General features: G+C 36.2%; 1 protein-coding gene and 1 non-coding gene across 2 annotated transcripts in view; both read left to right on the forward strand.

Annotated features, from left to right (window-relative positions):
• The window catches only part of CATSPERE (catsper channel auxiliary subunit epsilon), a 177,755-nt gene that overhangs the window by 106,600 nt on the left and 49,613 nt on the right, over positions 1-21,542 (forward strand). Inside the window, exons 9-10 of the mRNA XM_055324355.1 lie at positions 4,180-4,654; positions 10,539-10,981. Coding sequence (XP_055180330.1) covers positions 4,180-4,654; positions 10,539-10,981 — 918 coding nt within the window. The remainder of the gene's footprint in view (positions 1-4,179; positions 4,655-10,538; positions 10,982-21,542) is intronic.
• Positions 13,127-13,229, forward strand: LOC129509177 (U6 spliceosomal RNA). The gene has a single exon (XR_008664291.1). It is a non-coding gene; the product is annotated as a U6 spliceosomal RNA (small nuclear RNA).

The following is a 21,542-nucleotide window of genomic DNA, read 5'->3' on the forward strand; positions in this document are numbered from 1 at the left end:
CCTCTCTTTCTCTCTGTGTCTCTCATGAATACATAAATAAAATCTTTAAAAAATATATTAATGAAGATCTGAATAAATAGCTATATCATGTTCATGGATTATAATACAGAATATTATAAGCTTTTCAATTCTTCCCAGATTTATCTATAGACTTGTTGCAATTCCAATCAAAATCACAATGTTACTTTGTGGAGTTCAATATGCTGATTCTAAAATATGTGAAAGAGTAAAGAGATGAGGGTTGGAAGCAGATGGAGTAGCAAAGTATTTCTTCTATCATGTATCAGAATTTATTATAAAGCTAGACATAAAATATTTAAAGCAGATTTTTTCATTTAGTTCCATATCTCACCAATTTTTGGTGTGTTCAATCTTTTTAATTTTTTATTGAAGTTGATTTGCCAACATGTAGTATAAGACCCAGTGCTCATCCCATCAAGTGCCCTACTAAGTGCCCGTCACCCAATGTTCAATCTTTTACTATCTGAACTTTTTTAGAGGGTATGCACTAGGCTGTCTTGTTTCATGCCTTATGGTGCATGGTTGTTTTTGATCCTTTTACTATCAATATGTCTGTGACTTTATGTTTCTTATAAACTGCAGAGTCTTGCTTCTTCTCCAGGATGACAACATGTGCCTTAAAATTAAAGCTTTCTGTCCATTTAGATTCAACATAACTATTGCTATGGATGGAGTTAGGTCTACCATCTTGGCAATTGTTTTCTATTAACCTCACTTGTTCTTTTGTTTCTTTTCTTGTCTTCTGAAATAATCATATATTTTTCAGTATCTCTGTGTTTTTTACTGTGATGATTCTTTTTTATTCCAAACTATTTTTTATTGGTTGCACTTGGCTATACCATAATCATTAATTTATCAGAGTCTAATTTCAAATAATACATACATCTCAACAGTGTTTTTTTTTAAACATTTTTTTATTTATTTATGACAGTCACAGACAGAGAGAGAGAGAGAGGCAGAGACATAGGCAGATGGAGAAGCAGGCTCCATGCACCGGGAGCCTGATGTGGGATTCGATCCTGGGTCACCAGGATCGCGCCCTGGGCCAAAGGCAGGCGCCAAACCGCTGCGCCACCCAGGGATCCCTACATCTCAACAGTGTTAAGAAACTTTTATCTGTGTGATTTCATTTATACCCACCCACCCTTTGTACTCTTCTCTCATATTTTACTTCTAAATAGGCTATAAATATCAAAATGTGTTGTTAATATTTTTGCTTTAAAAGGTCAGTTGTTATATGGGGCACCTGGGTGATGCAGTCAGTTAAGTGTCCAACCCTTGGTTTCAGCTCAGGTTGTAATCTCAGTATCATGAGATTGAGACCTATGTCAGGCTCCCTGCTTAGTGAGGAATCTGCTTGAGATTCTCTCTCCCTCTTCCTCTGTCACTCTCACTCATTCTCTCTCTCTCTCTCTCTCAAATAAATAAATAAATCTTTTTTAAAAAATATCAATTGTCATAAAGATATATAGGCATGTACATATCAACTGATACCAAAATAAGTCATAGATACATATACAAAATAAGTCATATATATACATATATATGCAGACATATATATGTATATACATTGTGTGTACATATATGTGTATATATATATGTATCCTCCTGGGTATGCTTTATTTCTGTTTGCATATCCAGAGTTCTTCCTGAACTCCTTTCCCTTCAGCCTGAACAGGGTCTTTGAATTTTCTTGTATAACAAGTTTTCTCAGCATTCGTCTGCATAAAAGCGTCTTTATTTTTACCTTCATTTTTGAAGGACATTTTTCACTGAATACAGAATGATAGGTTGACAGATGTTTTTTGTTGTTTGTAAAGCAATTTATAAAAACATCATTCCATTATCTAAGAGGCCATAGCCTCATCATTTTTGGTAAGAAGTCAGCCACTATTCATGCCATTGTTCTCATATATACAATATGTCTTTTTATCTGTAGCCACCTTCAGAATTTGCTCTTTATCTTTGGTTTTCAGCACCTTTATTATGTGATTAGGTATGATTTCCTTTGTATGAATCCTGTTTGTAGTTCAGCTGAGTTTCTTGGGTTCTGGGATTATGTCATTCATTAATTTCAGGGTGTTCTTGGACATTATCTCTTCAAATATTTCTTCTGCACCATTCTGTTTTTCTTCTCGTTCTAAGAGTTTAAAGACACATTTAATATTGTCCCACAGATGTCAGACAATCTGTTCATTTTTTTACCCTACTTCTTTCTTTGTATTTTAGTTTATATATTAACCTGTCTTTAAGTTCTCTACTCCGAGGCTTTTCCTACTTTACTCTTGAATCCATTGAATAATTTTTTATTCCTGATATCATACTTTTTCATATGTTGCATTTTCACTTTGTTCTTTTTTATCATTTATCTCAGCTGAAATTTCCCATGTCTGCCCTCATGTTGCCCATCTTTTCTATTAAGTCCTTCAGCATTTTTATGAGTTGTTTTTTCTTTAGCCGTGCTTGGGCTCTTAGCACTGACAAGATTCCAGAGATCTCTTCATACTTTACAACTGGCCACCACCTTTCCAAACCCAAGGAGAGTTGTCTCTGTTCTACAGCCTCACCACCAGCTTTTTGATTACTAAGGGATTCTCTTTCCTCTCTCATCTTGCTCTGGATTTTTCTGCATTGGGAGATCTCTATCTCTCTCTCCTGCTTCCCTGCCCCAAGTCATGGCAGGGAGACTCTACACTCTGTAAAGGCCAACCATGTGTCAGAGGGAGAGTTTCTCTCAGCTCTCTTACCCACTCCCAGCCTATGGTAGCTGAGAATCAAGAATGCATTTGGATTTCTCTCAACTTTGCTGCCTTGCTGCCTGCCCCCCTCCCTGTCTTCAGAGGATTACTGCTTTATATTTGGCAGAGGCCCCAAATGTTTCAGGAGGTTCTATTAGCTCCCCACCTTGTCCCAAAAATATTTGGCTTACTATACCCAAGCACTAAGTGAAGATCTATGGGAAAGTTTGTGGGTGGGTAAAAATTCATTCCTTGGAATTCCCATCTGTCTATTTATGATGGATTCTCATCCCTCTGCCAAGAATGGGAATAACTATGAATCTTTTCTATGAAGGGCTCATCATTTTGTTTCTAATATATTTCCTCTTCGAGGATTGTTTCACACTCATTTAAAGCAACATAAGCTCTAAACTTCAAATTGAATCTTCAGGGGGTCCCTGGGTGGCTCTGTCGTTCAGCACCTGCCTTCGGCCCAGGGCATGATCCTGGAATCCCAGGATCGAGTCCCAGGATCAAGTCTCGGGATCGAGTCCCAGGATGGAGTCCCTCTTCAGGCTCCTGCATGGATCCTGCTTCTCCCTCTGCCTATGTCTCTGTCTCTCTCTCTGTGTCTCTCATGAATAAATAAAAAAAAAATCTTAAAGAAAAATTGAATCTTCATTTGATAAAATGGCTTTTTGCTGAAATGACTCTTTAGCAAATAGTCTGTTTCTCTGGTTAATGGTTTGATACCTGTCTACATCCTGAGTATATCCAATACTAAATATTTGTACATTACATAAACTTAAGGAGACAAGATGTGCCGAAGAGATTCCTTTTAATTGCTGTGAACACAGAAGTTATAAGTAAAAATCTCTAAGTATTAGAATCAGTTGGGAAGGGGAGACAGGGGGAACCTTGGCTCTCTCAGTGAAATTAGGCCCACTGAATTTCAGACATAGCAGTCTTTCAGTGGCCTTCCACTCTAATAGCCTATGTTCATAAAAGGGTGGTATTGAGTTATCTAAGGTTTTCAGTTCTGTCTTCTCTTAATCTCATATCCAAGGAAACTATAATTCCAAAATTAACTCAGTGTTTGAAGTGTATCTTGACCATAGTTAACATCAAAGGCGCACTCCTGACCAGAGTGGATAAATAGAGAAGAAAAGAAAAGGCCGATATTCTCTGAGGCTTTAAAAGGGAATTATTTCTACAGATGGAAACAATTTATCAAAGAATAAAATTATTGAAATAATTTATATTTATGAATATATATCTCTATGTTATATTTCAATGCCTGGAGTATTATTCAGAAATACACTAAAAGTTAGACCTTAGTAATTACTACATTTTAAATATAGCAAATGAGAAGACTGGAATTGTTAGAACTATCCCTAAAACCAAAGATTTTCTAATTATGTTCAATTCAATTTTTTTACAGGCCAAAAGAAGAAGTAGCATGGCAATCTGGACAGAAAATGAAGTTTATCTTGGATACACTTTCCTTAAGTTTGTTAAAATAATAACTACCAAAAAACTTAAAAACCTTCTAAATATATCACCAGCTGCTACGCTGACTATACACAATGTTGAGTATCCAGGACACCCATTGGAACTCGCCTTATTATTAAATTACTGCACTACATGTAGAGTCAACAAAACGATTTATGTGGTAATATACAATGAAGATACAGAACAGTGGGTGTACCAAGACTTTGCCTTAGATGTCTCTATTGACAGTTTTTTAACTCCACATTTCATATATGCAGCAATGCCAGAATTAATACTGCGGGATAAACATAGGATCTACTATTGTTATCACAACTTCACTGAGACTGGAGTTATACAAACACCTACAGAATTTGGAAATCTATCAAGATTGTCAAATAACAGCATTGTTCATGACATTTTCATGGGTGAGCCATTCTCATTCTGCAAAAATTATTCTTGAGTTTATAGTAGACATCTTCCTTATGAAGATGTAACATTTATAAATGCACTAATATATGATGCTTTTGGTAGGTAAAGGTGCACTGTTTACCACCTAAAAATGGATATCTTTTAAGTTTTACTAAGGTTAACTATGATCTCACATAGTGAAATGGCAAACTCAAGTTTTAGTTTTTTCCCACAGATTCATTTTGGTTTATCAGCAGATACCAACTAAGCAACCTACATGTACATTTTCAGCGAAGAAGGTGATAGGATGTTGTCTTCATTTCCTAGGGCTTCCTAGGGCTACCACAAACTAGGTGGCTTAAAACAACAGAAATCTATTGTCTCAGCTTTGGAGATTAGAATACACATTCAAGGTGTCAGCAATGCCATACTCCCTCTGAAACCCAAAGGGGGTGTCTTTCATTGCTTCTTCCTAGCCTTTGGTGGCCTGCTGGCAAACCTTGCCATTCCTTGGCTTACAGCTGCTCATTCCAACTTCTGCCTTCATCACGATGTAACATTCTCTTTGTGTCCTCATATGCCATCTTGTTGCAAGGACAGAGGGCCTACCCTACTCCAGTGGGACCACATCTTAACTAATTATCTCTGTAATGATTCTATTTCCAAATAAGTTCACATTCTGAAGTAGTACTAGGAATTAGAACACCAACATCTTTTCTAAGGGGACACAATTCAACCTATAGCAGGTATTGTCAAGTTGAGTGGACCCATATTCACATCCATGAGGAAGTCATTGAATCTTTCCAAGTCTTAATCTAGAATTAAGGTGGCTGTGTCGATTGGATAAAGGATTGTATGTAAAATGCTTAGATTAAACTGGGCGCATGGTAACCCTTCAGCTAACAGTAGTTATTCTTGATCTTGTTATTTCCAAGGTAGTATACTAAACATTATAGGCAATGCAAAGAAATAGGAAGTTTGATCCTCAAAAAGTCTGGTTAGGAGATAGTCCTAATCATGGAATTTAAAGGAAATGTCACTGTAATTCATAATGTCTTTTTAAGATTTTGTTTATCTATTTGTTACTAATTACAAAGAAAAAGCATGAGCAGGGGGAGGAACAGAGAGAGAGGGACAAGCAGGCTCCATACTGAGCCCAGAGCCCGACTCAGGACTTGATTCCAGGACCCTGAGATCAAGACCTGAGCTGAAATCAAGAGTTGGACACTTAACCAACTGAGCTACCCAGGCACCCTGCATAATGTCTTTCTTGACACCTATCACCCAGAAATTCCCAACCAGTTGATTTTTATGCTCCCCTTTACAATAAAACTCTAAAAAATATTGCCTAGTTTCACTTTTTCCTCTTTCCTCCCTTTCTCTTGAAGCCACTCTAATCAAATATTCCATAAGAAGTGCTCTTGTCAAGGTTTTAAGGACCTCCACTTTGCTAACACAGTGGCCTATTTTCAGCCATCTTCCATAAACTGGCATTTAGTGTGCCTGACTCTTGAAATACTTTTTTTTTCACCTGATTTCTAGGGTGTCTCTTTTTTGCCCTTCCTGCCACTTTGCTAGCTGTTCCTTCTCAGCCTATTTTCCTGATCCTTCATCTTCCTGATTCCTAGAGAAGCACTGCAGGGTTTGGTTTTCAGACATCTGAGCTCTGTTTACATGCACTCTGCCCTCTGGCCATGACCATTCGTCTGCTCCTTGCCTAGTCCTTTCCTAATAAGTAAATATCACCTCTTCCAGTCTTTCCAGCTACAAAAACCTTGATCTCATCCTTGAATCCTTCCCTTCCACATCCCACAACTAGTCCATAGGCAGTTCCTGTTGGCTCTAAAAAGTCTACCGAAAACCTAACCCCTTTCCACCATTCCCACTCCAGTCCAAGCCAGTGTCCTCTCCAGCCCATACATGCAAGAGCCTTTTACGTGCTCTGCCTCCACCCTTAAACTCCCAGCCCCACCAGTTTAGAGTCCACCTAGCTGCTAGAGTGAGCCTTTGAAAACATGCAAAATCACTTTGTATCTCTGCTGAAAACCTCACTTGGCTCCCTTTATCACTCAGGATAAAATCCAAAACACTTACCATGGCCTGAAAAACAGTATGTGGTGTGGCTCCAGACTCTGATGTCATCTCTCATCACTTAACCCTCTGTTCACTGTTTACCTAGCTGCAGACTGGGCTCTGCTGTTCCTTGGATATCTACTGTTACATATGCCAGAAACATTCTTCACTTTGATGTCTACAAGACTCTTACTCTTAATTCAGGTTTAAGTCCAATTGCCACCTGATCAGAGAGCTCTTCCCTGACTCTGCTCTAGCTCCCATGCTCTGTTCCTTACACTTCCTTATTTTGTTCACAATGCTTCTCATTACCCAACAAACTACATGTGTGCTTATTCAGTAGCCAGATTTTCCACCAAAAAACAAGCTCTGTGTGACTTTGTTATATTTGCTGCTTTACCCACAGTGTCTAGAATAACATATAATAGGCCCTTTTTTTAATAAATGAATGAGCAACTATTCATTGAACATGCTCTGCTGGGAGGTGGAGATAGCATGGAAATTGGACATAATCCCACTCATTCTTCTTCTTTTTTTTTAAGATTTATTTATTTATTTGAGAGAGAGTGTATGTGCTTGCATGAGCACAGGGGAAAGGGCAGGAGACTCTAAAGCAAACTCTATACTGAGCATGGAGCCCCACATGGGGCTGATCTCACAACCCCAAAATCACAACCTGAACCGAAACCAAGAGTTAGACCCTTAACTGGCTGAGCCACCCAGGTGTCCAGGAATTTCTACCCCTTAAGAGTTCACAAAATTGCAGAGGATAAAGACAAACACATAAAGCAACATGGCTAATGCTATGACAGAGCTAATATCAGGTGCCACAGAGGCACAGAGATGGAGTACCTTACCCAAACCTGGGGAACAGAGGGGAACAAAAGGCTTCCTCGAAAAAGTGCTGTCTAAGCTGAGGCCTACTGAATGGGTAGAGGTTAGTTAGGCAGTGAAAACAATAGTGGGGATGGTGTGCCCAATGACTCAGAGACAACAGGGTACAATCCAGGCCTTGAAAGACAATCCAGGGGCAGCCCCGGTGGCCCAGAGGTTTAGCGCTGCCTTCAGCCCGGGGTGTGATCCTGGAGACCCGGAATCGAGTCCCACATCCGTCTCCCTGCATGGAGCCTGCTTCTCCCTCTGCCTGTGTCTCTGCATCTCTCTCTCTCTCTCTGTGTCTGTCATGAATAAATAAAATCTTTGAAAGAAAGAAAAAGAAAGAAAGAAAGAAAGAAAGAAAGAAAGAAAGAAAGAAAGAAAGAAAGAAAAGAAAGAAAAGAAAAGAAAAGAAAAGAAAAGAAAAGAAAAGAAAAGAAAAGAAAAGAAAAGAAAAGAAAAGAAAAGAAAAGAAAAGAAAAGAAAAGAAAGAATCCATTGGTGAAACAGAATTCTCCAGAGAGAAAAAGGAGAAATCTCTCCTGGAGAAATAAAGTTCAGGTTATAAAAGTCCTCATAAGCCATGTCAAGAAATTGGACCTTCTCCTAAGGCTTGTATAGGGAGTTCTAAAGAGTTTTGAGCAAAAGAAGCAGAATCATATTTGTGTTTTTAAAAGGCCACTGGCCATAGTGATAAGGAGATAAGGTTAGAATAATCAACTGGGAATAGATTTTAGAGGGACCTTAAAAGCTGAATGTTGCACTGAAGGCCATTTGGAAACACTGAAATAAAAAGTCTAAACAGTCCATAAGCATATGAGAGACAATGTTAAAAGCCTTCGGCCAGGGCAGCCCCGGTGGCACAGCGGTTTAGCGCCGCCTGCAGCCCAGGGCTGATCCTGGAGACCCTGAATCGAGTCCCATGTCGGGCTCCCTGCATGCAGCCTGCTTCTCCCTCTGCCTGTGTCTCTGCCTCTCTCTCTCCTCTCACTCTGTCTCTCATGAATAAATAAAAAAAAATTTTTAAATCTTTAAAAAAAAAAAAAGCCTTCGGCCTGCAGCATTTCCATTACTCAAATAACCCACTATTAAAAAGTTTCCATGGAATGCCTGGCTGGCTCAGAAGCATATGCGACTTTTGATCTCAGGGCCATGATGAGTTCCTCTATACCCACACTGGATATAGAGATTCTTTAAGAATAAGATCCTTAAAAAAAAAATGTTGCTATGAATTTATCTGGACTTCTGAAAGAGAAGGGCAGGGGGAGAGGGTTAACTCAAGTTAACCAGGTTCATTTTCTATGCTATTTTGTTCCACTCTCTATCTGCACTAGCTCTATGTTGTTTTGATGATGATGGCCTTAATCTTCTAATATACCATACAATTCACTTATTTTTATGTATGTTGACTGCCTTTCCTACAGGAATGTAAGCTACACAAGAAAGAGATCTTTCTGGGTTTTTCACTAATGTATCTCCCCCCAGGAGAGATACATTAGTGAAATCTCCCCACCCCCAGGTATCTAGAACACTGTGTAGCCCAGGCATTCCATATATATTTATTGAATAGGTGATTACATGTGTGTAATATTAAGTCTTCTCAACCAGGAATGTTGTGTGCTTCATTATTTTTATTTTCTCTAATTGGTCTATTCAAATCTTCCATCTCTTCTTTAGTCAATTTTAGAAGTTTGTGTTTCCTTGGAGAATCACTCATTTTATCTGGATTTTCTAATAAACCTTATTGGCAAAGCTTCCCATTTTAATTTTTAGATTGCTTGTTATCTGTAATAGTATTCTCCTTCTCATTTATAATGTTCTCTGTACCCCACCACTTTTAAAGATATTGCTTCTTTTTTTAATGATTTTTTTGGTTTTGTTTTCCTTTGAAAATAACTGTTTATCAAATCTTTCTATTTAACTCCTTAATTTCTGCTTTTGTCACTCTTGATTCTTCACTTGTGCTTTCCTTTTGTGACTTTATTGTTTTTTGCCTGCTTCTAATGGTAAATGATTAGTTCATTTATTTTCAGTCTTGTTTCCAAGGATTTAAAACTACAGAGAAGCATAAGGCTATAATTTTTTCTCACTATGGCATTAGCTGCATCCACAAACCTTTATATATAGTGCTTTTAATCTCATTAGTTTAAAAACATCCCTAAATTTCATCTTCATATTTAATCCTAAATTCATTTACTCATGTTTTAATAAACAGGGTGCCTAGGTGACTCAGTCAGTTAAGCATCTGACTCCTGATTTGGGCTTAGGTCATAATTTCAGGGTCCTAGGATCCAGCCTCATGGCAGGCTCCCTCCCCAGCAAGGAGTCTGCTTGTCTCCCTCTCTCTTTACCCCTGACCTTCTCACACTCTCTCTAAAATAAATAAATTTTAAAAAAAATAATGTTTGAATAAGCAGCATGATAGGCAGAAGAGAGAATGCTGGAAAGCACATGGGAGGGACATCTAATCCAAATATATGAGATAAGGAAAGTCTGCACAGAGGAAATGCCTTCTAAACTGAGAAAAGAAAGATGGTACATACTAGAAAAATTAGAACAATGGTCAGGATGGGAATTTTTTTTTAAAGATTTTATTTATTCATTCACAAGAGACACAGAGAGAGAGGCAGAGACATAGGGAGAGGGAGAAGCAGGCCTATTATTTATAGCACTAATGCCAGTTTTTTTATATAAATAATGTCATATCTAAAAGTGATATCATATATATATATAAAATTATATAAAAGACATATATCCAGGAAAAAAAATCTCTACTCTGAAGTGGGAGAGAAGTTCTCCAGCATCATGTAAAGTTGCAGATTTGTGCCTGCACACTCCAATTTTTCTCAAAACAGATAAATCCTTCATTATTACAAAAGAAATTATTTTGGTTAAAAGTCCATGGATTTATAGTTACTTAGGATAACACTAACTTTTCCCCTTCTTTTCCAGATTATTATGGAAATGTTGTGGTAAAAATGGAAAACAACATAATGTTTTATTTCAAGATCAATATCAGAGATGCAATAAAACTACATTTATGGACAAATAGCACAATGAAGTCATTAATTTTATTGAATTCCTCTGGTCAAATATCTCTCATATATGTTTTTGAAAATGGCACAATATATCCACAGGAATATCCTTTAAAACTGGAGTCACTAAGTGTAAACTTCAATACAAATGAAAAATGCCCCTACGTGGCATTTCATAATAATATTTTTAGTATATTTTACTTTTTGGACAAGGGACAGAACCTGTCCATTTGGACTCAAATAGTCTATCCAGAAAATATAGGTCTGTATATTGTTGTGGAATCATATGGCCCAAATATATTACAAGAGAAAGATCAAACTCACTATGAAATAGCCCTAGGATACTGCACAAAAACGATGGTAAGTTAATATTTTAAAGTTTCTTCATTTGATTGTAATAAATGTAAAATTATAATGCTTACATATTTTATCCTATCATGAAAAATAGATGCAATAGAATGAAATGTCCAGTTAATTCCAAAGTCAGTTAAAGCAGAGAATCATAAAAAATGAAACTGATGTGAATGAAACATTGTACTTCAATTTAAATGAATGAATGTATACTCATTGGTCAACCTTTTAATATAGGACCACAGACTTTTCTTTGAAATAAGTAAAATTATTGGAGCATCTCCTCTCCTTTTTTCCATAACCTTATTCATAATACATTATCTCTGAGTTCCCATTTCTGTTTCTTTAAAAGGAGCGAAGTGGGAGGGGCGCCTGGGTGGCTCAGTTGGTGAAGCCTCTGCCTTTGGTTCAAATTATGATCTCAGGACCCTGGGGATCAGCCAGCATCTGGGCATCAAGCTCCCTGCTCAGCAGGGAGTCTGCTTCTTCCTCTCCCCCCACCCTCCCCCGCTTGTGCGCTCTTTCTCTCTCTCTCTCTCTCAAATAAAATCTATTTAAAAAATAAATAAAGGAGAGGAGGGGGAAAAATGAATGACACTGGCAAAGCTACCAAAGTTCTATATTTTTTTCTTTTTTTTCCCAACTTTTTACTATTATCTTGCTCATCCCTAATTCAGCAATTTATTCAGGGACTTGCTTTATTAAAACTTTCCAAAGCAATCAATTTTATTCTCAGGGAAATAGTAACTGTACTTTTCTTTTACACTCAATTTCATCAATCCATAATATTTAATTCTGCAACTACAGTAATAGCACAATCTGGCAAAAAATAGGTTTAGAAACAAAGAAAGCTGATTTAGATTTGCATACAGACATATGGATAGTTCTTCAGTGTTAAGTGGAAAATAGTGTTGAGTAAGAGAATGAGATCCATCACATAGTAACATTTATGAAAACTTCAAACACCTACACACAAATCACAAGCAACAAAAAGAAAAGCACTATTCATTTTCCACAGGCACAAAAATACCCAAGGACAGATATCAGACAATATGACATCATCGAGTATGATTACATCATACTTGTTTGACATATATTATGGGGGTCTACTATGGGGGAAGGGAATCGGGGAAAAAGATACAAAGAAAAAGTAAAATATAATAAAATGAGACTGGATGTATCATGGTTCAAGAAACAAGGAGTATATTTAGCTCATTTTTCTGAAACTGAGATACCTGCTTCTTCCAGAACAAGAACAGAAGAGATTTACACTCTCCTTCAGTCCAGGAGAGTTTTCTTTGATTATGTAGCCCCAATATCTGCATAAGCTCTCATAAATTTTCTTTCCAGAAATGGGCTGTAAAATGTACATTTGCCCTTTTGCAATTCAGAACTTCAAAATAATAGTTAATAATCAAAATATACAAATGACCAAGGACAATGAAACATTAAAATTTGTGTATTTTGATAAAATACTGTCATTTATCAGCAGATGACATTAAGCAAGTTTTTAAAAATTTGATTCCATAAAAGTCTTACTTTATTAAGGTTGCTTTACATCTAATTTTTATTAAGTTATTTTAATTTCAGTGTAGTTAACATATAGTGCTTTGTTAGTTTTGAGTGTACAATATAGTGATTCAACAATTCTATACATCACCCAGTGCTCATCTTGACAAGTGCACTCCTCAATCCCCATCACCTGTATCACCCATCCCCCTGCCTCCCTCTCTAGTAACTATCAGTGTATTCTCTGGAGTTAAGAGTCTGTTTTCTGGTTTGTCTCTCTTTTTTTTCTCTTTGCTCATTTGTTTCTTACATTCCACGTATGAGGAAAATTATACAATATTTGTTTTTCTCGGACTCATTTCACTTAGCATTATACTCTCTAGGTCCAAAAAGTCATTGCAAATGGCAAGATTTCATTCGTTTTTATGGCTGAATAATATTCCATTATATATATATAATGGAATATGTATAATATACACATATATATATATAATATACACATACACCACGTCTTTATCCACTCATCTATCGATGGACACTTGGGCTTCTTCTATAATTGGCTATTGTAAATAATGCTGCTATAAACATAGGGGTGCATGTATCGCAGCTGTCAGAATGGCCAAAATAAAAAACACAAGCAAGCACAAGCTTCGGCAGCACATATACTAAAATTGGAACGATACAGAGAAGATTAGCATGGCCCCTGCGCAAGGATGACACGCAAATTCGTGAAGCGTTCCATATTTAAAAAAAAAAAAAAAAAAAACACAAGCAACAACAGGTGTTGGCAAGGATGTAGAGAAAGGGGAACCCTCTTGCTCTGTTGGTGGGAATGCAAACTGGTGCAACCACTTTATGAACAGTATGAAATTTCCTCAAAAAGCTAAAAATGGAGCTACCCTATGATCCAGTAATCACACTACCATTTACCCAAGAAACACAAAAACACTAATTCAAAGGGATAAACAAGTTTATCTTTCCATGCCTAAGTATTTTTATCTGCGTAATGATGATATAATAACAATATATCATATATAATATATAGTTAACATACAATTATGTTAACATGTTAATATAATTTTATATAGTTAATCTATGTATTATATAATTCTTATAATATATACTTCATAAAGTTATTAGGATTAAATGAGTTTATATACATAAGGGACATAGAGACGCATCTGGTACATTGCAAACACTATGTTTGTATTACTATTACAACTATAGTCACAACTGTTGTTGCTGCTACTGCTATCCCTACCTCACATTTCATCAATCCTAAAGCACATTTTTTTAACATCTATGAAATCAGGATGAGTCTTACATCCTGTGGCATCTTGATTTGATGAATTATAGTAGTAATATAACTTTGTTTATTTTGTGCAGATTGACTCAATATAACTTCACAAACTAATCGTTGCATGTACTATTACATTTGCCAAGTATCATAACTACTCGATTTTGAAGAAAAAATTAATATAACACCTCTATACAAAGGTGAATATATATAAAAGTGAATAACTTTAATTTTGAAAAGTGTTTAGAGCTACCAGCTGGTTTCATAGTGATATTTACACCAAAAGTTAGTTTTGAAATTTTAAAAATGATTCAAACATCTTAAGTGACCTAGTCCTTTTTTAAAAAAAATTGAGGTATATTTTTTATAATTGACATATAACATTAGTTTAGTTTCAGGCATGCAACATAATGATTTGATATTTGCATATGTTGTGAAATGATCACCACAATAAATCTATTTAACATCCATCACTACATATAATTACAAGTTATCTCTTGTGATGAGAACTTTTAATGTCTATTCTCTTAGCAACTTTCAAATATACAACACAGTATTATAGTCACCATGCTGTACATTATATTACCCTGATTTATTTGTTTTATATGTGGGAGTTTGTACCTTTTGACTATCTTCATTTTGTATACCCACCATTTTCATCTTTGGCAATAATGAAATTGGTCTCTGTACCTTTGAGTTTCAGTGGCAGGGAGTTGGGGTTTCTGTTGGTAGGGGGAGTGTTTAGATTCCACATATAAGTGAGATCATATGGTATTTATCTTTCTGTGTCTAGCTCATTTCACTTAGCATAATGCCTTCAAGATTCACCCATGTTGTTGCAAATGGCAGGATTTCCTTGTTCTTTTTTCTTTTTAAAGATTGATTGAGGACAACCATGGTGGCTTAGTGGTTTAGCGCCACCTTCGGCCCTGGGTGTGATCCTGGAGACCTGGGATTGAGTCCCATGTTGGGCTCCCTGCATGGAGCCTGCTTCTCCCTCTGCCTGTGTCTCTGCCTCTCTCTCTCTCTGTGTGTCTCTCATGAATAAATAAATAAAATCTTTTAAAAAATAAATAAATATTGATTGATTGATTTGGGGAGAGAAAGCAAGATTTCCTTGTTCTTTATGACTGAATAATGTTCCTCTGTGTGTATGGAGAGAGAAAGAGAGAGAGAGAGAGAGAGAGAGAGGTTGCTTTCACGTCTTGGCTACTGTTAATAATGCTGCAATGGACATAGGGGTTCAGATATCTTTTCAAGTTAATGTTTTTATTACCTTTGAGTATACTCCCAGAAGTGGAATTACTGGATCATAGTAGGGTAGCTCTATTTTGAGTTTTTGAGGGTCCTCCATACTATTTTCCATAGTGGTTACACCAATTTACATTCTCACTAAGAGTGCATAAGAATTCCCTTTTCTCCACATCCTCACCAACATCTGTTAGCTCTTATGTTTTTGATGATGACCATTCTAACAGGTCTGAGGTGATATCTCATTGTTGCTTTTGATTTGCATTTTTCTGATAATTAGTGATATCAAGTAGCTTTTCATGTACCTGTTGGCTATCTGTATATATGTCTTCTTTGGAAAAGATGTATATTCAGACCCCTTGCCCATTTTTTAACCAGATTGTTTTCTCACTGTTGAATTATTCAAGTTTCTTATACATTATGGATATTAACCCTTTACCAGGTATGTGATTTGGAATGATTTTCTCCCACTTGTGAGATTGCCTTTTTATTTTGTTGATTGTTTCTGTGCAAAAGCTTTTTTAGTTCGATGTAGTCCCACTTGTTTACTTTTGTTTTTGTTGCCTTTGCTTTTGGGGTCAAATCCAAAAAATTATTTCCAAGACTGATGTCAAAGAGCTTACTGCCTGTTTTCTTCTAGGAGTTTTATGGTTTCAGATCTTACATTCAAGTCTTTAATCTCATCTTGAGTAGATTTTTATGTGTGGTGTGAGGCAAGGGACCAATTTCATTATTTTCCATGTGGTTGTTCAATTTTCCCAACACCATTTATTGAAGAGATTATCCTTTCCCCCATTGTATGTTATTAGCTCCTTTATCTTAAATTAACTGACCATATATGCATGGGCTTATTTCTGAGCTCTGTTCTGTGCAGTTAAGCTGTGTGTCTGTTGTTATGCCAGTACCATACTGTTTTGCTTACAAAGCTTTGTAATATGGTTTGAAATGAGGTAGGGTGATGCCTCCAGCTTTGTCCTTCTTGGATTGTTTTGGCTATCTTGGTTCTTTTGTGGTTCCATATAAATTTTAGAATTCTTTATTCTATTCCCACAAAAAATGCCATTGGCATTTTGATACAGATTGCATTGAATCTACATATTTGCTTTGGATAGTTTGGACATTTTACCAATAATAATTCTTTTAGTCCATGAGCATGGAATATCTTTCCATTTATTTGTATCTTCTTCAATTGCTTTCATTAATGTCTTAAGTTTTTAGTATACAGGTCTTTCACCTTCTTGGTGAATTTACTCCTAGGTATTTTTTTCTTTTTGATGCAATTGTAAGTGGGGTTGCTTTTGTAATTTCTCTCTCTGATAGTTTATTATTAGTGCATAGAAACACAGCAGATTGTTGTATACTGATTTTGTATCCTATAATTTTACTTAATTCATTATTTCTAATGTTTTTTTTGGTAGAATATTTAGGGAGGGTTTTTTTTTTGGTTTTCTATATATAGATCATGTCATCTGCAAATAGAGACAGTTTTACCTTCTTATTTTCCAATTTGTATGCCTTTTATTTCTTTTTCTTGTTTAATTTCTGTGGGTGGGACTTCCGGTATTATGTTGAACAAAACTAGTGATTGTGGGCATCCTTGTCTTGTTCCCGATCGAGAGGAAAAGCTTTCAGCTTTTCTCCATTGAGTATAAATAATAGCTGTGGACCTATCACACATGGCCTTTATTATGTTGAAGTATGTTTCCTCTATACCCACTTTATTGAGAGTTTTTATTATAAATGGATGTTGCATTTTGTCAAATGCTTTTTCTGCATCTACTGAGATGATCATATAATTTTTATCTTTCATTTTGTTAATGTGATGTATTACATTGAATAATTTGCAAATGTTGAGCCATCCTTGCATCCTTAGAATAATTCCTACTTGGTTGTGGTGTATTCTTTTTACATATTGTTGAATTCAGTTTTCTAAATTTTGTTGAGAATTTTTGCATCTATGTTCATCAAGGATCATGCCTGTAATTTTATTTTCTTTGTGGCATTCTTGTCTGATTTCAGTATCAGGCTTATGCTGGCATTGTAAAATGAGTTTAGAAGTGTTCCCTTTTTAATTTTTTGGAAGAGTTTGAGGATTTGTATTAATTCTTTTTTAAGTGTTTGGTAGAATTCACCAGTGAAGCCATCTGGTCTTGCACTTCTGTTTGTCGGGCAGTTTTTGATTACAGATTCAATCTCCTTATTAGTATTCAGTCTGTTCAGATTTTCTTTTTCTTCCTGATTCAATCTTGGTAGGTTGCATGTTTCTTGAAGTTTATCCATTTCTTCTAGGTTGGACAATTTGCTGGTGTTTAATTGTACCTTATGATATTTGGTTTTTCTATAGTATCAGCTGTAACATCTCCTCTTATTTCTGATTTAATTTCTTCGAGTTCCTTTTTTTAATTGGTGAATCTAGCTACAGGCTTCTCATTTTTGTTTATCTTTGCAAAAACCAGCTCTTAGTTACATTGATCTCTTTTGTTCTTTTAGTCTCTATTTCATTTCTTTCCTCTCTGATCTTTGTTATTTCCTTCCTTTTACTAACATTGGGCTTTATTTATTCTTCTAGTTTCTTGAGATGTAAAGTTATTTTGTTATTTGATTCTTTCTTGTTTATTTATGTAGGCATTTCTCACTATGAGGTTCCCTCTTAAAACTGCTTTTGCTGTATCCCATAAATTTTGGTGGTTATATTTCTGTTTTTACTTGTCTCAAGGTATTTTTTATTTCTCTTTTGGTTTCTTCTTTGACTTATTCATTGTTTGTTCAGTAACATATTGTTTAATCTTCACATATTTGTGAATTTTCCAGTTTTCCTCTCATAATTGATTTCTAGTTTCATACCATTATAGTTAAAAAAGATACTTGATTTTAATTTTCAAGCATATTAAGATTTGTTTTGTAGTTTAACATGTGATTTCTCCTTGAGAATGTTCTGTGTGCACTTGAGGGGAATGTGGGGTTTTTTGTTTTTGTTTTTTTTTTTGCTTTTGGATGGAAAGTTCTGGCTATGTCTATTAAGCCAATCTGATCTACTGTGTTGTTTAAAGCTAATGTTTCCTTATTGATTTTCTGTCTGGATGATCTATCCATTGATAAAGTGGGTTACTATAGTTACCTACTATTATTGTATTGCTGCCTATTTTTCTCTTTAGGTCTGTTAATATTTGCTTTATATATTCAGGTGCTCCTTTGTTGGGTGCATAAATATTATATCCTCTTGTTAGATTACCCCCTTTTCATTATATAATAACATTATTTGTCTCTATTACAGTCTTTGTTTTAAAATATATCTTGTTAGATGTTAAGTATAGCTATGCCAGTATTCATTTTATTTCCATTTGCATGGAATATCTTTTCCATCCCTTCACTTTGCCTGGGTGTGTCCTTATATCTGATGAGTCTTTTGGAGGCAGCATATAAATGGGTCTTCTTTTTTACCCATTCAACCATTCTGTCTTTTTAGTAGAGAATTCAGTCCATTTATATTTAGAGTAATTATTGATAGGTATCTACTTATTGCTCATTGTTTTCCGGCTGTTTTATAATTCCTTTGTTCCTTCTTCTTTTGCTCTCTTCCTTTGTGATTTGATATTTTTCTGTAGTGATATGCTTAGATTCCTTTTTTTTCTTTCATATATATACTGTAAGTTATGCTTTGCAGTTACCATAAGGCTTACATAAAACAACGTATGTTCATAATAGTCTATTTTAGGTTGATAAAGCACCATATAAGTCTTAGTCTCCTCACATGTTCTGTGTTTTGATGTCACAATTTACATCTTTTTATCTTATGTATCTTTGTATCTTCATTAACAAACTATTGTAGTCAGAGTTATTTTTTACTACTTCTGTCATTTAACTTTCACACTAGCTTTATAAGTTATTAATCCACCAAATTTACAATATTAGATAGTTCTTAATTTCACCATTCATGTTTATCAGTTGGATTTGTACTTTCCTATGTTTTACTGTTACTAATAGTACCCTTTCATTTCAACTTTCAAAGTCCCTTTAACATTTGTGGTAAGGTTGGCTTAGTGATGAACTTCTTTAGCTTTTGCTTATCTGGAAAACTATCTCTCTTTCAATTCTGAAGGACAATTTTTCCAAGGACAGTATTCTTGCATGGCAGTTTTTTCTTTTAGCACTTTGAATATATTGTGCCACTTTCTTGTGGTCTGCAATATTTCTGCTAAAAAATCTGCTTTTACTCTTATGGGGACTCCCTTGTACACAAGTTGTTTTTTTGTTAATGCTCTTAAGAGCTTCTTTAAGTTTTGATATGTTGATTATAATGTGTCTTGATGTGGCTGTCTTTGGATTCATTATGCTTAAAACTCTGGACTTCCTGCATCTGGATGTCTGTTTCCTTCCCCAGATTAGGGAACTTTTTGGTCATTCTTCAAATAAGTTTTCTGCAGGACGCCTGGGTGGCTCAGCAGTTAAGCGCCTGCCTTTGGTTCAGGGCATGATCCTGGAGTCCAGGGATAGAGTCCCACATTGGGCTCCCTGCACGGAGCCTACTTCTCCCTCTGCCTATGTCTCTGCCTCTCTCATGAATAAATAAATAAAATATTTTTAAAAAATAAGTTTTCTGCCCTGTATTCTCTCTCTTCTCTTTCTGAGACCCCTCTAATGCAAATGTTGATCTGCGTGATGTTTCCCATAAATCTCTTAAGCTCTTCACATTTTTGCATTCTTTTTTCTTTTTGTTACTCTAACTATAAAGAGGTGAGTTCTACTGCCCTGTCTTCAAGTTCTCTATTATATTTTTCAGTTCAATTATTGTATTTTTCCATTCTGTGACTTCTACTTGGTACTTTCTTGTATTTTCTTAGTTGAAATTTTCACTTGGTTCATAAGAGCTCGGTAAGGATCTTTATGACCATAATTTTAATCACTTTATCAGGTAAATCACTTATCTCCATTTCATTAAGGTGGGGGTTTTTTTCTGAAGTTTTATCTTGTTCTTTCATTTATAGCATAGTCCTCTGTTTCTTCTTTTTTCTTTTTCTTGACTCTCTGTGTTGGTTTCTATGCAGTTGATAAAATAGTCATGTCTCCCAATCTTAAAGGAGTGGTCTCATGTAGGAGATGAACCTTATCATTGACTCCTACCCTCTCAAATCTCTGTGATTGTCCAATCAGCCTACTTTATCCTTAGTGGCTCCCAGTATTTGATGGTATGCCAAGACCTATCAGCATCTCAAAGAGGAATGTCTCAGTCAGCATCTAGATGCAGGCTGACTGGAAGCAGCTTTTAAAATATGCAAACAGGGCAGTCCGGTGGCTTAGTGGCTTAGCACTGCCTTCAGCCCAGGGCCTGATCCTGGAGACACAGGATCAAGTCCCACATCAGGCTCCCTGAATGGAGCCTGCTTCTCTCTCTGCCTGTGTCTCTGCCTCTGTGTGTGTGTGTGTGTGTGTGTGTGTGTCTCATGAATAAATAAAATCTTTTTAAAAATAAAAATAAATAAATAAAATAAAATATGCAAACATACCTCTATCTGAAGAAGACGGTGAGATTGACATTTTTGTCTGCTTCAGTGTTGAGCCCTGGGTTAATAGTCAGGTAAGAATTACTCTTTGCTTGCTACCATCTTGTCAAACCTGTGAACACAAGCCCTCCTGTTCACCAGAGCCATGGTATCAAGAAACATGTTCTTTGGGTGGCAGACACAAAAACTGAGGAACCAAACCTATATATAAGTTCTTTTCTCAGAGGTACCAACAACCTAAGGCAAGGCAGAGGGAAAACACAATTATAATGTACCTCCTGGCTTCTCTGGTCCCTACAGAGGATTGTAGTTGGCCTCTAAAATGTGTGTCAAATTAGAAGCCTACCCCTCAGGCCACAGCCTAAAGATAAGCTAATAGACCTCTTTCACAGAAAGGTTTGGGGTACATTTCAGTCTACCATCACTGCACTGCACCCTGGAAGGGGTAGATAATCAGTTAAGAACTGTTTCTCCATTTGTAACAGTCCCATGAATCCAAACATAAGCCCCTCTGGTTCCCAAATCCAGGCAATCCAAGGGTGTCCTCTAAGCAGCAGCCACTAAAATTGGGGCACCAGATGTATGTACAAACTGCTTTTAGGGAGATACCAGTGACCTAGAAAAAAGCAGAGGAAGACTGCAAAGATAGTGCCTCCCCTCTGAAGTCTCTGGGAAAATTATAATTGGCTCCTAGATATCACTTTAAATGAAGCCCACCCCTCAGGCCACAGCTTTGAAGATAAGCTACTAGCTCTCTTGCACAGAAAGACTTGAGTATTTTAGTCTGTAGCCTCTGCTGTGCCTTGGGGTTACAGCCAGCTAAGACGACTTCCCCCTACAACCATTACATCCATTATAGAACTCATGGGCACAAGCCCCACTGGCCACCAGAGCCAGGTGACCTAGAGGTGTCCTCTGGGCAGCAACCACAAAAATCAAGGTGCCAGAAAAGTGTAGAAGCTCATTTCTGAGACATATAAGAGCCCAGAGTGAGGGAGAGGGAAATAAGAAA

This window comes from Nyctereutes procyonoides, unplaced genomic scaffold (assembly GCF_905146905.1).
Source record: "Nyctereutes procyonoides isolate TBG_1078 unplaced genomic scaffold, NYPRO_anot_genome, whole genome shotgun sequence".
NCBI classification, from domain to species: Eukaryota; Metazoa; Chordata; class Mammalia; order Carnivora; family Canidae; genus Nyctereutes; species Nyctereutes procyonoides.